The 13,992-nt window shown below is 36.4% G+C and overlaps 2 protein-coding genes across 2 annotated transcripts; both read left to right on the forward strand.

Annotated features, from left to right (window-relative positions):
* Positions 1 to 69: 69 nt before the first annotated feature.
* Positions 70 to 1,383, forward strand: ASPSYDRAFT_214822 (uncharacterized protein; the record flags this gene model as incomplete). Its single annotated transcript, XM_040844101.1, has 1 exon — positions 70 to 1,383. One exon carries the CDS (start codon positions 70 to 72, stop codon positions 1,336 to 1,338), a length of 1,269 nt encoding a protein of 422 aa, XP_040695920.1. The 3' UTR covers positions 1,339 to 1,383.
* A 1,707-nt stretch (positions 1,384 to 3,090) lies between these two features.
* On the forward strand, positions 3,091 to 4,417 carry ASPSYDRAFT_52516 (cell wall mannoprotein 1 family protein). The gene has a single exon (XM_040848501.1). The coding sequence runs from the start codon at positions 3,408 to 3,410 to the stop codon at positions 4,224 to 4,226; it is 819 nt and encodes a 272-aa protein (XP_040695921.1). The 5' UTR covers positions 3,091 to 3,407; the 3' UTR covers positions 4,227 to 4,417.
* Positions 4,418 to 13,992: the final 9,575 nt, after the last annotated feature.

The following is a 13,992-nucleotide window of genomic DNA, read 5'->3' on the forward strand; positions in this document are numbered from 1 at the left end:
TTATACCGGTCTTCATTGACAGCAGCAACGCCCCAAGAATACAGCCATGAAGACCCAGCACAACCGCAGATGGACATGTCTGCCACCCATCAGATTTTGTGTTCTGTATCTTCGAAAGACGGCGCGTTCTTCCCCATCGACTTTGGCTCGCGTCGCGCCATAAACCCCAGTGTTATCCCGCACCCAGAGGATAACACCACCTGGATTGTAACCGCGCAACTGCACGAGCCGCGAGGGGGGGATAGACCTCGTCTATGGTTCGCAGAGCTCGTATGCACGGCTGCGTTTTCGCCTTCTCCACGAGATACCAACACCACCAGCAAGGAAGCCCTCCGGTGCACGGAAGCACCATTAATTCTCCCCATTGCCGCAACCCCCAGCGATGCTTCAAAATGCCCGCCGGACACGGCCTTCTTCACATTAAGCATCGGGCCGCACGACGCGCGGGTTTTGCAAAGCCCGAAGGGTCCATATATAATATACGGCTCCACATCGCAATTTACCTGCTTCGGGCAGTGGATGCTCGATTTTCGGCTCCTCGTCGATTGGGGTGTTGATACAATCAATGACCATGGTGGGTTTCTACGCACGCCGACGGAGCTGCAACGTCCGTTTATGGAGCCGTATCGCTCCGTTGAGAAGAATTGGTTTGTCTTTTGGGATGCTGCGGGTCAGGCGTATGTGCATTATGATATTGCGCCGAGTCGCTCATTTGCGCAACTACAACCCGACGGATCTGTAGGTCCTGATCTTGCTCCCGTCGTCGCGGAGAGCGACGATGTCTGTCTGCGACGCCTTCTCCCTACTCTCCCACCAACCCCCGATTCACCACTACCAGAAGCGAACTCGGAGTCGATCCACCAAGCGACCAACGCACTGAGTATTACTCTCTGTGCACGCGCGGACCCGGCTTGTGTCCCTGGGCCAGACAATACGTTTGTCCTCACTGTGGTCCAGCATAAGAGCTTTTATCGACTACACAGCACGTATGAGCCGTATGTGGTGCTCTTTCGGGCCGTTGAGCCGTTTGAAGTATATGGTGTTTCGAGTAAGCCGTTGTGGATTTTGGGGCGGAGGGCACCGCCCTCAACAGCTTCACCATCCCTGGATTCTTTATCGCAGCAGGAGGAAGGGTCTGAATCCGACGCGATGAGGTCTGTGAAACTACAGACCGAGATGATATATGTAACGTCTATTAGCTGGAAGGCTCATGCGCAGAGGTACCATGGGTTCCTGGACGATGTGCTGTTTATTGGGTTCGGGATTGAGGATGCGGCGACGGGGATTACTGATATTCTTGCGGGGGATCTTGTGGATGGGATTGCTCTTTGTGTGTAATCTAATCTTCATTGTAGTTTACCTAGGGATACATATGTGCATGAGAGATATTCGCTATTCTATACGCGGACTTTCCCGCGCCTATACGGACTACTGCGGTAGAACAGTCTCCCATGAGAGAGCCAAATATGTCCTCTACCTAGGTCCTGAACTCCACCGCGAAAGAAGCATCTCTGTCGCACTTCCAAGTGTAACTTCAGTGAGTTGTTAATAAGAATGCGGGCATTGGGGCTGTCCAGTCTTCCCCGTCAACAGCTCCCTTCTCAGCAGCCACAACAGAGAGGGCAACTGGACGGTGGGACCCTTCACCACCCACCGCTGACTACCCGGAATTGAACACACTGAGCTAAGATCCATTCAAGATATGCCTCCTCGAGAAGCGGCCCCAGCATGTGATCTGAGGTCGCGGGGTCTCCATCAACCGCAACTCCACAAGCCCAGATTTCTTAGTCCCCACGCCCAAAAAATCACGCAGTAGTTCATTTGAATCACACACAAGGTCTGAGGAACCACCTTTGCCTCCTTGAAATCAAATCACCAACCGTCCGCTCCAAAAGCCCTACTCCAGCAGAGTAAATACGAACAGGACCACGTACGTGACCTAGGTCCCAACGTATCGCAGCAGCACCCTGCTCCAGACCGAGCTGCCCAATCTCAGCCAAGCCCATACCAACTACTAACTTCCCCTCCCGTAATTCGGGCATAGTGTATTCAGCTAGCTGCCTTTCTGTGGCGGGAGGCTAGTCTAGCGTCTAGCTAATTGCCATGACGCCGGTCCTGGTGGGTGAATCCTTCGGAGGACCATGTGCCGTAAATTTTAACCGTACGTCGCCCTACCCTAGTAGCTATACCTGTTATCGGAAGTAAACTTGACTGCGGCGGCGCGGACCAGCTTGCGAAAGAAGCCGCTAAGTCTGCCGCATTGCTACTTACGGTACTACTGGTTATCCGGGATGGACGGTGGACTGGGGTGCGATCAGCGGTGTTAAATTTCAAGGTCTTTCAAATCTAACCAGGAGGGCTGGGATGCATGTTACATAGTTTCTCCCATGACTGTTGGATGACTATTTACAAGCCAATGAGAGCGGATCAAGTGCTAGACACACCTACTATAGTTAACAACTACCACATGACAGAAAGGCGTCGACCACGTCTCCACCCTGGAGATTGCTGATGATAAGAATTTCGTAAGCTGAGCGGAATCAAATAACTAATGAGGGGGAAGGACCAAGTTACATCATATGTGGAACATCCAAGAGCTTTGAAGTCTTGGAATAGTCTTATCTGACGGGGCGCCTTCGACCAACCCTTGACCAAGCCTTGACGGTCTTACGTACGTTAAGTCGGGTCTGCTCAGGGTCCTGCCAAGCGGTTTTTTCTTTTCCTCATTAGGATCAGCTCTGGAGACAAAGTGATGGAGAGGGCGAACGGTGGAACGATACTTCTCGGCAGTCTTGTCTCAGGCAAACAGGCCTGGCTGTGGCCCGGGGTAGCCTAGGTAGGGTCAATCTTACCATATCAAGTTAGAGGAATCTCACTCGGCGCAAGTGCCCTGGAAGCTGGCACTAATAATCTGACAGGGGCCATCGGAAGCCAAGATTTCCAAAGCTTTGTTTGTGTAGGGTGGTCCCTGATTCGCCCCACGAGGCCACGCGTGGGGCTGCAGATTAGCATTTTTCTCCGAATATCACATGCAATACCGGGGAACGACTCGACAACTCGATTCTCTGGGGAATGACTGGTTTTAGGCCTTGAAACATTATCTCCAACTGTCGTTAAATTTATCTCGCAGAGTCGGTGGCGTCCGCAGGCTCACATACCCTGCAACCACAATCTACTTTGGGTTCCCCTCCCGCACTGCCTCCCACCCCTGCTACGCTCGAACTTTAGAGAAAAAATTGCGTCGGTACGCACCAGGGGGGCTGTTTCATGACATATGCGTGCGAGTGCACTCCGTAGTTTAATCTTATAGACCCATATTTCCTCCACGCATGGCCGTGCATGCTGCCCGGGGACCGTCTATCTGCACGCTATATCCCCATATCAAGCAAGAGCAGCATCAAGCCATTATGAGGTTCTCTACAGTGTCCAGACTGCCTATGCTGGTCCTTTTGGCAGCCCTATCCACGGTTACTCTCGCCGCAGGAGTGACAGACAACCCTACATCATCCCTCCTCACGCTTCTCGCCAGAAAGGTCACCAACTTCGACGCCGCCATCTCCTCCTACACCGGCAATGCCGACGCCGATATCTCATGCATCCAGTCCGCATCTAATGGCTTCATCATAACCATTGATCGTGGCCTGCGCGACATCTCATCAGGGCCCGACCTCACAACAGCCGAGACGAAAGCTCTCACCCCACAGTTCGCAGCACTTACAGCCTCGCTCAAAACTACCATCTCAAATCTGGTCGACAAGAAGCCGCTCTTCGATCGTACAGAGACTACTATCTGTGAAAGCAACAGTGTCTCCATCAGGAAGGCTCTATACAACCAGCACTCCCTCTGGGGCAAACTCTTCACTCTGATTTCGTCCAAGGCTCCTGAAGCGGAATCGACGCTCATCAGTGACTTTGCGGAACCAATCCTCAGCACAATCCGAGAATCACTGGATCCGTTTGTTGATAGCACGAGTAGCTGCTCGCCTGATGCAGCTCCTCCTCTTCCCCCAGTACGCGTTGAGCTCCGTTCATACGCAGGTGGGAATTCCTCTGCGCCTGGTAATTGGACTTCAACACTGGTTCCCTTTCCTACTTCTTCCCAAACCACAGTTCCTGAGCCTCCGGTATTTACAGGTTCAGCTGCGGGTATTGAGATTGATGAACGAGGTATGAGGATGCTTGGGATGGGTGTGCTTGCGGCTGCTGTCGTTGGTTCTCTTTGCTAAATGAGGTGGTATTGATCCGGGGATATCGCATTGATCATGGCTTATCTACAACTTGTGCTCTCCTATGTATGTCATGTGTATTTGTTGTAGTAATATATGATATGTGTGTGTGTGTGTGTGTGTGTGTGTGTGATCAATGCCCTCAATAAAGGAAGATAAGAAATTAGAGCTGTTCTACCTAATAGCTAACGCTAGAGAGATATTTAAGGAACTAAAGACTTATTTTATTAAATTATCTATATTATATTACTTTAATCTAGATAAACTAATATTACTAATTGCTAATATCTCAGGGTTCACTATAGCTGGTATCTTAGTATAGATTAAGCTAGTTAAAATACCTGGGGGAAAGATAAAGAAATAGTAGACTCTAATAGTCTTCTATTCTAAAAAGCTTAATATCTATAAGTTGTTATGGGAACTCTGCTGGAGCCCTACTATCAACTCTGCCTAGGCATTATCTTTGAGATGTTGGCCTCAGGCATCAAAGGTCACGTGTTTATCCCTGTTGGCCATGTCAGAACTCCAACAGCCCCTGTATCCTGGCTCTTCAGCTATTCCATTATATATCTAGTATATAACTAGCTCGCTTCGGGCCTTGCCTATAATATTTAGAATAGCTCTTTACTAGTTAAGAAAGAATAGCAAGGGGACCTACTATCTAGAAGAGATAATAAATATAAATATTAATATACAGGAAGAAGAGGAAGATCCCCTTATCTAATAAATTTAAGAGCTCTAAGCCTAGATTACTTAGTAATAAGCTTAACACACGAGATAGATAGAAGAGCTAGAGATAAGAATTTAGAATATATAGATCTCCCTATAATTCTCTACCAGCCTATCTTCCTAGCTAGTATAATAGCTACTATCTCTAGAGTAAGCTAACTTACTATAAGAGCCTGCTTACTAATAGAAGACCCCTCCCTGGATTATAATTTACCCCTGTCTGATTCACCCCGACGTGGAACTGTATAATAGGGAAAATAAGAATAACTATCTCTTATTTAAACTTAAATTATATACTAAGTTTGAAATAGACCAGGATATATACCCTACAGAGACTTTAAAGATTGTATATATATTTAGTAGACTGTCTGGACAAGCTAGCTGTTGGATATTACTATAGTTAAACAAGCACCGGGGTACTAGGTATATATATAATATCTTTATAGCAGAAATAAGGAAGTTATTTAGGGACCTAGATCTCTAATATAGGTTACTGAATCAGGTTAATAATATCAAGCAAGAGAAATAGAACTTTAATAAGTTCTTAGAGAAATTTAAAGAAGTTCTACTAAATACTAGAGAATTTTCTTAAGTAGATAAGATTAAAATCTCCCTGCTTAACTCTATACTAAACCACTAGCTAGTATAAGGAATAGTAGGGAGAGACCCTATAAAGATATATAATAGTTATTATAAATAACTCCAGCAAGTCAGTAATAATCTAGACTAATTAAATAGAATAGACTAGTAGCAAAACTTTATCTACCTATTAGCAGTCTCTAACCCTTAACCTCTATAAGGTAAGATAATAGATTAGTAACCCTTACTAGCTATCAGGGATATTAACTAAGGAAACTAATAAAGTACTAGTACTAGAAGATATATCTAGTAGGTCTTAGCTAATAAACTCCAGAAGTATAAGAATAATAGAGTATACCTATACTATAGTACTTCTAGCTACTTTATCTAAAAGTATTCTTATATACCTGCACACCACCCTGTTATTATAGCTGCAACAGCCCCAGACCTTAAGTCAGAAGAGGAAGAGATATCAGATAAAGAATTAGGAAAAGTATAGCCTCTATATAAAGCCGCGCACAGAGGCCACTAATCAGAACCTCTTAACTAGAATAGAAGAATTTTAAGAGATTATGCATGTACTCTAACTCTTTTCTACTAGATATTATAGTAGGCCAGGTAGGAGTTACTACTATAATAATAGATACTAGATACCTTACCTATAGAGCTATAAGTAAGGTATTTATAAAGAAATATAGACTATATATACTTTAGATCAATCCTATACCCATTAAAGGCATTAGTAGATTAAAATATATATCACAAGTATTATAAATAAGGATTGATGTTGGTATATATACTAAATATAGTATATACTTCTATATAATACTAGAGAGCCTGTTAGGAGTAGATCTTATACTAGGCCTCCCCTGGATAAAATAATATAATAGGTAACTAGAACTAAAACAGGGTAGATTATACCTCTATTCTATAGATACTTGACTAAAGAATACTGTTCTATATAAGTCTAAGAGGCTAGGGATAGTTAAAATCAGTACTGCTGCAGTATAGTACTATATCTGCTGATAGAAGAAGAAACCTAAGACTACTATCTAAATATTTAGTGCCACACTACAGGATATTAATAAGATACTAAGAGTAAAGGAGAAACCTGATCTATAGAAGATATTACCTTCTTAATATTATAAGTTTCTACCTCTATTTAAACTGAATAATACTAGTACTCTGCTATCCTACCAAGGACTAGGGATAGATTATAGTATTAAACTTATTAAATAGCTAAATAGAAAGGATCCAGAAGTCCTATAAGGCTCTCTTTATAATATATCAAGAGAAGAACTGATTATACTTTAGAAGAAGCTTATAGAACTACTTAACAAGAATTTTATCTATATTAGTAGCTTATCTACTACTGCCCCCGTGCTATTTATTAAGAAGCCTAGTAGTGGTCTAAGATTCTGTATGGATTACTAAGTATTAAATACCTTAACTAAGAAGGACTGATACCCCCTGCTACTAATCTATAAGATATTAAATTAAGTTAGATAAGTAAAGTAGTTTACTAAGCTTAATATATCTACTGCCTTCTATAAGATTTAAATTATTAAAGACCAGGAATAGCTAACTATATTCTAGATATAGTATAGACTATTTAAATAGCTTGTTACCCCCTTTAGATTAGCTAACACTCTGAGTATCTTCTAGAAATATATAAACTGGGTACTACAGGAGTACCTGGACGAGTTCTGCTCTGCCTATCTTAATAATATACTTATTTTCATAAATAGATTATTAGATTAATATTGTAAATATATCTATAAGACTCTTAACAAGCTACAAGAGGCGTGACTATATCTGAATATTAAGAAATATAAGTTTAAATACACTAAAACTAAGTACTTAGGATTTATAATAGAAGCCGGGAAGGAAGTAGCTATAAACCCTAAGAAGATTAAAGTTATTTAAGACTAGGAAGCCTCTATAATAGTTTATAGAGTCAGGAGCTTCCTGGGATTTATAAACTTCTATTAATAGTTTATCCCTTAGTTCTCCTAATTAACTAAACTACTTACTAACCTAATATATAAGAGAATAGCTTACTAATAGATTAAAGAATATTAGTAATATTTCTAATAACTTAAGAATCTATTTATATAGGGACCAGTACTAGCTCCTTTTAACCTAATATATAAAATAGTGGTAGAGACAGACTTATCAGGCTACTACTCAGGGGGGACCCTGTTATAATACTATCCTAATAAATAACTCTACCTATATACCTACTTCTTAAAGCGTCACGCCCCTACTGAATATAATTATAAGATTTATAATAAGGAACTGCTGGCTGTTATCTACTATCTAGAAATATAGAATATAAAACTCCAGTGTGATTCCCCGAGTCAGTACTTGGTGGTATCGATGCCCCTGATGTATATCGGAGATGTCGATACCCGCGAGGTCCTGTCTTCAGATGGTTCGATAATGGAATATCAGAGAAGGTCTACTATTAGATAGTTCTATTACTGATAGCTCAGCTCGACTATATATAGGAAGCTTAGGTAGATATAGTTAGAACAACAAGAACGCCGGGGAGTGAGCCTTCGGGCTGCACTCCGGCATTTCGACGACCTTGATATTTACCGAACCTCAGGATGTTATCACACCAGTCTATCCTATTTTTTAAGATAATTACTAATTATAAGAACCTGGAATACTTTTACTCACCCTGGAAGCTTACTAAAAGACATATAAGATAGAGCCTGTTCCTATCTAAATTTAACTTCTTATTTAAATACCGCAAGGGAAGTATAAATACCCAAGCTAATACCTTATTAAGAAGAGACTAAGATATACTATAAAATAACTCTAATAAATATATCTAATCCTGAACCTTCTAACTACTAAAGGCTAGACACCAGTTAAAGAATATCATAGCCCTAATAATAAATCCTAAGTTAATTAACCTATAGGTAGAAGTAAGGAACTATAATACTACCTACTAGAAAGTAGTAGAGATCCTGGAGAAGAGTAAAGTTAGAAGTCTTTTATTATAGTTAAAGCTACAGATCTCCCTTAGTAAATATAATATTAACTACTAAGGCTATATTAACTACTGCAACAGAACCTGGGTACTAGAATATAAACCACTAAGAACTTATCTTATTCAGTAAGTATATGACTTAATACTTACGGGCCACCCCGGGTAGAATAAGATATATATACTAGTCAGCCGTGAGTACTATTAGCTGAATATATTAAGTAATATTAAATATTACCTCTGGAATTATAATATATATAGTCAAGTAAAAGCCTGGAGAGATAGAAGAAATAGGTTATTAAAACTATTATTTATTTCTGACCAGCCTTGGCAGGATATCTTATTAGATTTTATTACTAAATTACTTGAGAGTAAAGAATACTTAACCTTTCTAGTAATTACTAACTGACTTATCTAAGATATAATCCTAGAACTAATAAGCTCTACTATAGCTGAGAATCTTATATATATACTTATTTATTTACTTATTTAACATTATGGAATCCCCCAGTTAATAGTATTAGATTAAGGGAGCTAGTTTATAAGCTAGACTTAATTATATATATATTAGCTACTAAAGATTAAATAACTCCTCTCTACAGCCTATTATCCCTAGATAGATAGATTTATAGAATATATTAATAGTAGTATTAAGATATACCTCAGGATTTATATATACTATAGTTAAGATAACTGGCATGATCTACTATCTATAATAGAATATATCTTGAATACATGTATATCTACAGTAACTGGAATATCCCTCTTCTTCTTAAGCTATAGGTATAACCTATTATTATTTAAGATCATAGTAGATCAAGCAGTAACCCTATTCTAGAGGAATAAATTAAGAAAGAGCCTTATTTAGATTATAGACACTATTATACAGAAGCTGAAGGGGGCTATATAATAAATAAATATATCTCTTTTCTTTATATAGCAGGAGTCAGAATAATAAGCTAATAGAAAGTATTCTCCTGTACTAATATATAAAAAAAATAATCTTGTTTAGCTGAACCTGAAGAATATATATACTAACTAATTATATAAAAAGTTAGATTAGAAGAATACTAAGTACCATATACTAGAAGTCAAGGGAACTTATATAGTTAAGCTTGATATCTTTAAAGGAATCTACCCTATATTCTATATTAATCTTATTTAACTAGCAGGACGCGATAAGCTTCTATTATAATCTTATAATAAGAGTCTTCCTCCAGCAATCTAGATAGATAGTAAGAATAAATATATAGTAGAATTAATCCTGGACAAGGCCCTTATTTAAAGAGGAAGAAACAGATTAGTAATATAGAAAGAAAAAGGGATATAGTAGTATTATCTTATAAAATAGTCAGGATACTTAAAATTAATATAGGAATTAGTTAAAGCACTAGCAGATATAGTTACTACTAAAGTATAGAAAATTAAATACCTGATTAATATAGGAGAGTTATTAACTACCAGGCCTGCTATAGAAGTATAGTATACTCCTATAATATAGCTAAGAGATAGATTATTCTAGGTTAAGCACCCTCCTATACTTAAATTCCAAGCATGGTATAGACAGGACTATAAAAGTCAGGAAATAGTATAGTTTAGAATGCCTAAATAAAAAAAGAGAGAAAAGTTACTTACTACTAAAGTACTACAGTACTTTTAGTAAACTAAATATAGCTATACAGGCCCTGAAATTATTTCTTAGAGATACTAGTTACCTGGGACCAGTAGTCCTAAAGTACTAGGAGCGCCTGAAGGAGCTCTCTTATAATATAAGAAGGGAGAGTGTTAAAATTAGCTTGCTAGGAGAAAATAGTAAGGCTATAGAAGGCTAGGAGATTAGAGAGTTACTTAAAGTTAATTATTATAAATAATACCTATAGGAGAGAACGGCTACGCGTGGGAAGAGAGTCAAGACCTTAAATAATACTGGATTTTAATACTAGCCTAAGTAAGACCAGGATTAAGTAAGTTATAGAAGGTACAGGTAAAGAAAGCTATATTAGATATAGTTAAGTAAATTATAGAAGATATATGAATATAGATTAGGGCCTGAATCCTGTATATATTACCTCCTCTAAGCCTGATCTTACCGAAATGAGAAGGAGGGGGGGTATTATTATAGGAACTTTGCTGGAGCCCTACTATTAACTCTGTCTAGATATTATCTTTGAGATATTGGCCTCAGGCATTAAAGGTCATGTGTTTATCCCTGTTAGCTATATCAGAACTCTAACAGCCCCTGCATCCTGGCTCTTCAGCTATTCTATTGTGTATCTAGTACGCAACTAGCTCGCTTCAGGCCTTGCCCATAACATAAGTAATAATATAAAATATATAATCAAGAGCTCCTAGTAGTTATAGAATACTTTAAAGAATAAAGATATTACCTATAAGATAGTATATATATTATATAGGTATAAATAGACTATAATAATCTCTAATATTACTTTAAAATAAAGATTTTAAATTTAAGACAGGCTTACTAGGCTAAGCTGCTAGCAGCTTATAACTCTAAGATTAAATATAAGCTAGAGTAGATAAATCCTATAGATATATTATTAAGATATTAAGATTATAAATCTATTAATAAAGAATATACTATAGGGCTGTTACTAACTCTTTAGAAGAAGCTTAGAGATTTAAGAAATAGTAGAATTAATAGGGATTTATCTCTAGTAGACTCTAGAGGCCTGCTGGAGGAGGGTTTTATTATAGTTCTAAAGAATCTAGAACTCTTGAGTCTAAGAAGTAGAGCTATAGAGATAGTCTAGAGTAAGACTAGTTATAGTCTAGTAATATTAAGCCTCTACTAGAAGCTTATTAAAATCTAAACTAGAAATATCTATATTAGTTAAATTTAATACTAAATAATAATAGCTAGTAATACTTAACTAGAATTAAATAATTCTTATTTATATAAATAATAAAAGAGTAATAGACTTCTTCTATATAGTAAGACTATTTATAGCTCTTCTATTACTATACTATAGTATGAGATTATATAGATATATTATGATACCCTATAAGCAGGCTATTATAGCTTTGAATAAATCTCTAAACTATTATAGAGAAAGTTCTATTAAAAAAAATAAGATTAATAATTAATAAGTATATTAGAACCTGTACTATCTACTAATAAATAAAGGTTTTAAAGTATTAATTATATAAAAGTCTAGCTTTACTACTAATTTCTAACAGGCTATAGAGAAATATAATAATAGATTTTATTACTAGCCTATTCTTATTAGATAAGGGCTTAAATACTTATAATACTATTCTAGTAGTAGTAAACTACTATAATAAAATAGTTAAATATCTTTTAATTATCTAAAATACCGCTTGCTAACTTATTCTTTATAGAAGTTATCTATAAGACAGGATCTTTATAAAATATTATAACTAATTAAGAAATATTCTTTACTAGTAAATATTAGAGAAGTTTCTGCTAAGAGCTATAAATAAAAGAAAAGCTCAGTATAGTATTCTATCTATAAATAAATAGACAGACTAAATACTAGAACTAGATACTAGAAGATTATTTTAAAGTATATTATAACTTCTACTAGAATAACTAGATATTATAACTTCTAGTAGCAGAATTTATATATAATAACTTCTAAAATAAATTAATAAGTATTTATTTTTTATAATATAGTAAGAAATAGAGCTAGCTATTCTAGAACTTAAAATCTTTATAAAGAAAGCTACTAATATAGTAGTTAAAAATTATATAAAAGAAATAGCAGTAGTTTAAAGCTAACTAGAGAAGAATCTTAAAACTATCTAAGCTAGATAGCTAATTTAATATACTAAGAAATACTAGCTAATAATATTTAAAGTAGGCTAGAAAATTTAGTTATCTACTAAGAATATTTAAATATAGAGACTAAGTAAAAAGCTAGATAAGAAGTATAATAGTCTATTTAAAATTATTAAATCTATTAATAAGCAGGTATACTGCCTCTAGTTTACTAAAATATATACTAAATCTTTTATATAATTTACTTTCTATATATTAATACTTAAGTACTACTAACAGGACGAAGAGGAGCTAATATAATCTAAGACTAATCTTATTAATAATATAGAGAAATAGAAAGTAGAGAAAATTATTAGTAATAAATAATATTAAGAAAAGAACTAGTTCCTGATTAAATAGAAAGACTATCCTAAGTATAAGAACTCTTAAAAATCTATTAAAAATCTTTATAATACTACTAAAGTTATTAAGAAGTATTAGGCTAGATATAGACTAGAGCTAAACTACTAATAATCTAAAAAAAGTAATAATTTTTTTTATTCTAAAAAAGTTTTTAATATTATTATTCTAGATATTTATCTTTCTTATTTTTTATTCTATATAAAGATTTTAAGATTTAATAGAGTACTGCTGGTGAGATACTAGGTTACTAACTATAAATTATAGAAATCTATACTAATAAAATAAGATTTCTATTTTAATAAAAAAGAATTAAATACAGGTTAACTTTTCTATAAATAACCTGCTAAATACTAATATAATAAGATTAGAAGAAAGACTTATCTTATATATCTATCTAATCCTCTAATATTTTATTTTTTAAGAGATTAATACTATATTAAAGCTATAATTTATTAGTAAGCTATAGTATTCTTTTATTTAGATTTAGAAGGATCCTAATCTCTATTGTAGATTAGTTATATACTTTAACAGTATTTTTAACTACTTGTATAAAGTATTAGTACTTATCCAGGAAGGTTTTATTAGTAGGTATCTTCTAGAGAGTAATAACATCTAGTATTATATATACTAGTAAAGGCTAATATATACTCTTACTATTATAATAATACTTAAACCTAGGAATTTCCTGCTAGAGTAGGAATTATACTTATTTAAATCTATAAGAATCTATTTATTCTTATTTTATTCTTTAGCTTTTTCAGCTGCTGATAAATTATTATCAAAAGATAGTATAAATATTTTTTTAAATACAATTTTAGTATAATAGATATATATCTTTAAAGTCAGTATCTGCTATAGATAGAAGAGGAACTAGAAGCTTACTACTATCTAAAAGACAGGATCCCTAATATTCTTTCCTCGTTTAAAAATATCTTTCTCTATTTTAGAGAGATAGAAAGATAAGTATAGCTTAGAACTAGAAAGTAGAGAATTACTAGGTAACTTACTAGATAAAGATAATAAAGATAATATCAGGGATAGAGAGAAATTATTATTCTAGAAGTAAAACTTATATTAATATATAAATAGATATACTCTAACCCACAGGCCCCGGGGAATCGACCCCTCGATGCCGTTAGGGTTCCCGAAAGTGGACCCACCCGCGTGCCGCTGATTGGCTGTAGTCTAACCCACAGGCCCCGGGGAATCGACCCCTCGATGCCGTTAGGGTTCCCGAAAGTGGACCCACCCGCGTGCCGCTGATTGGCTGTAGTCTGGTGCGGGTTGGGGGGTCCCTA

Source organism: Aspergillus sydowii (genome assembly GCF_001890705.1).
Source record: "Aspergillus sydowii CBS 593.65 unplaced genomic scaffold ASPSYscaffold_24, whole genome shotgun sequence".
In the NCBI taxonomy this organism is placed as follows: domain Eukaryota; kingdom Fungi; phylum Ascomycota; class Eurotiomycetes; order Eurotiales; family Aspergillaceae; genus Aspergillus; species Aspergillus sydowii.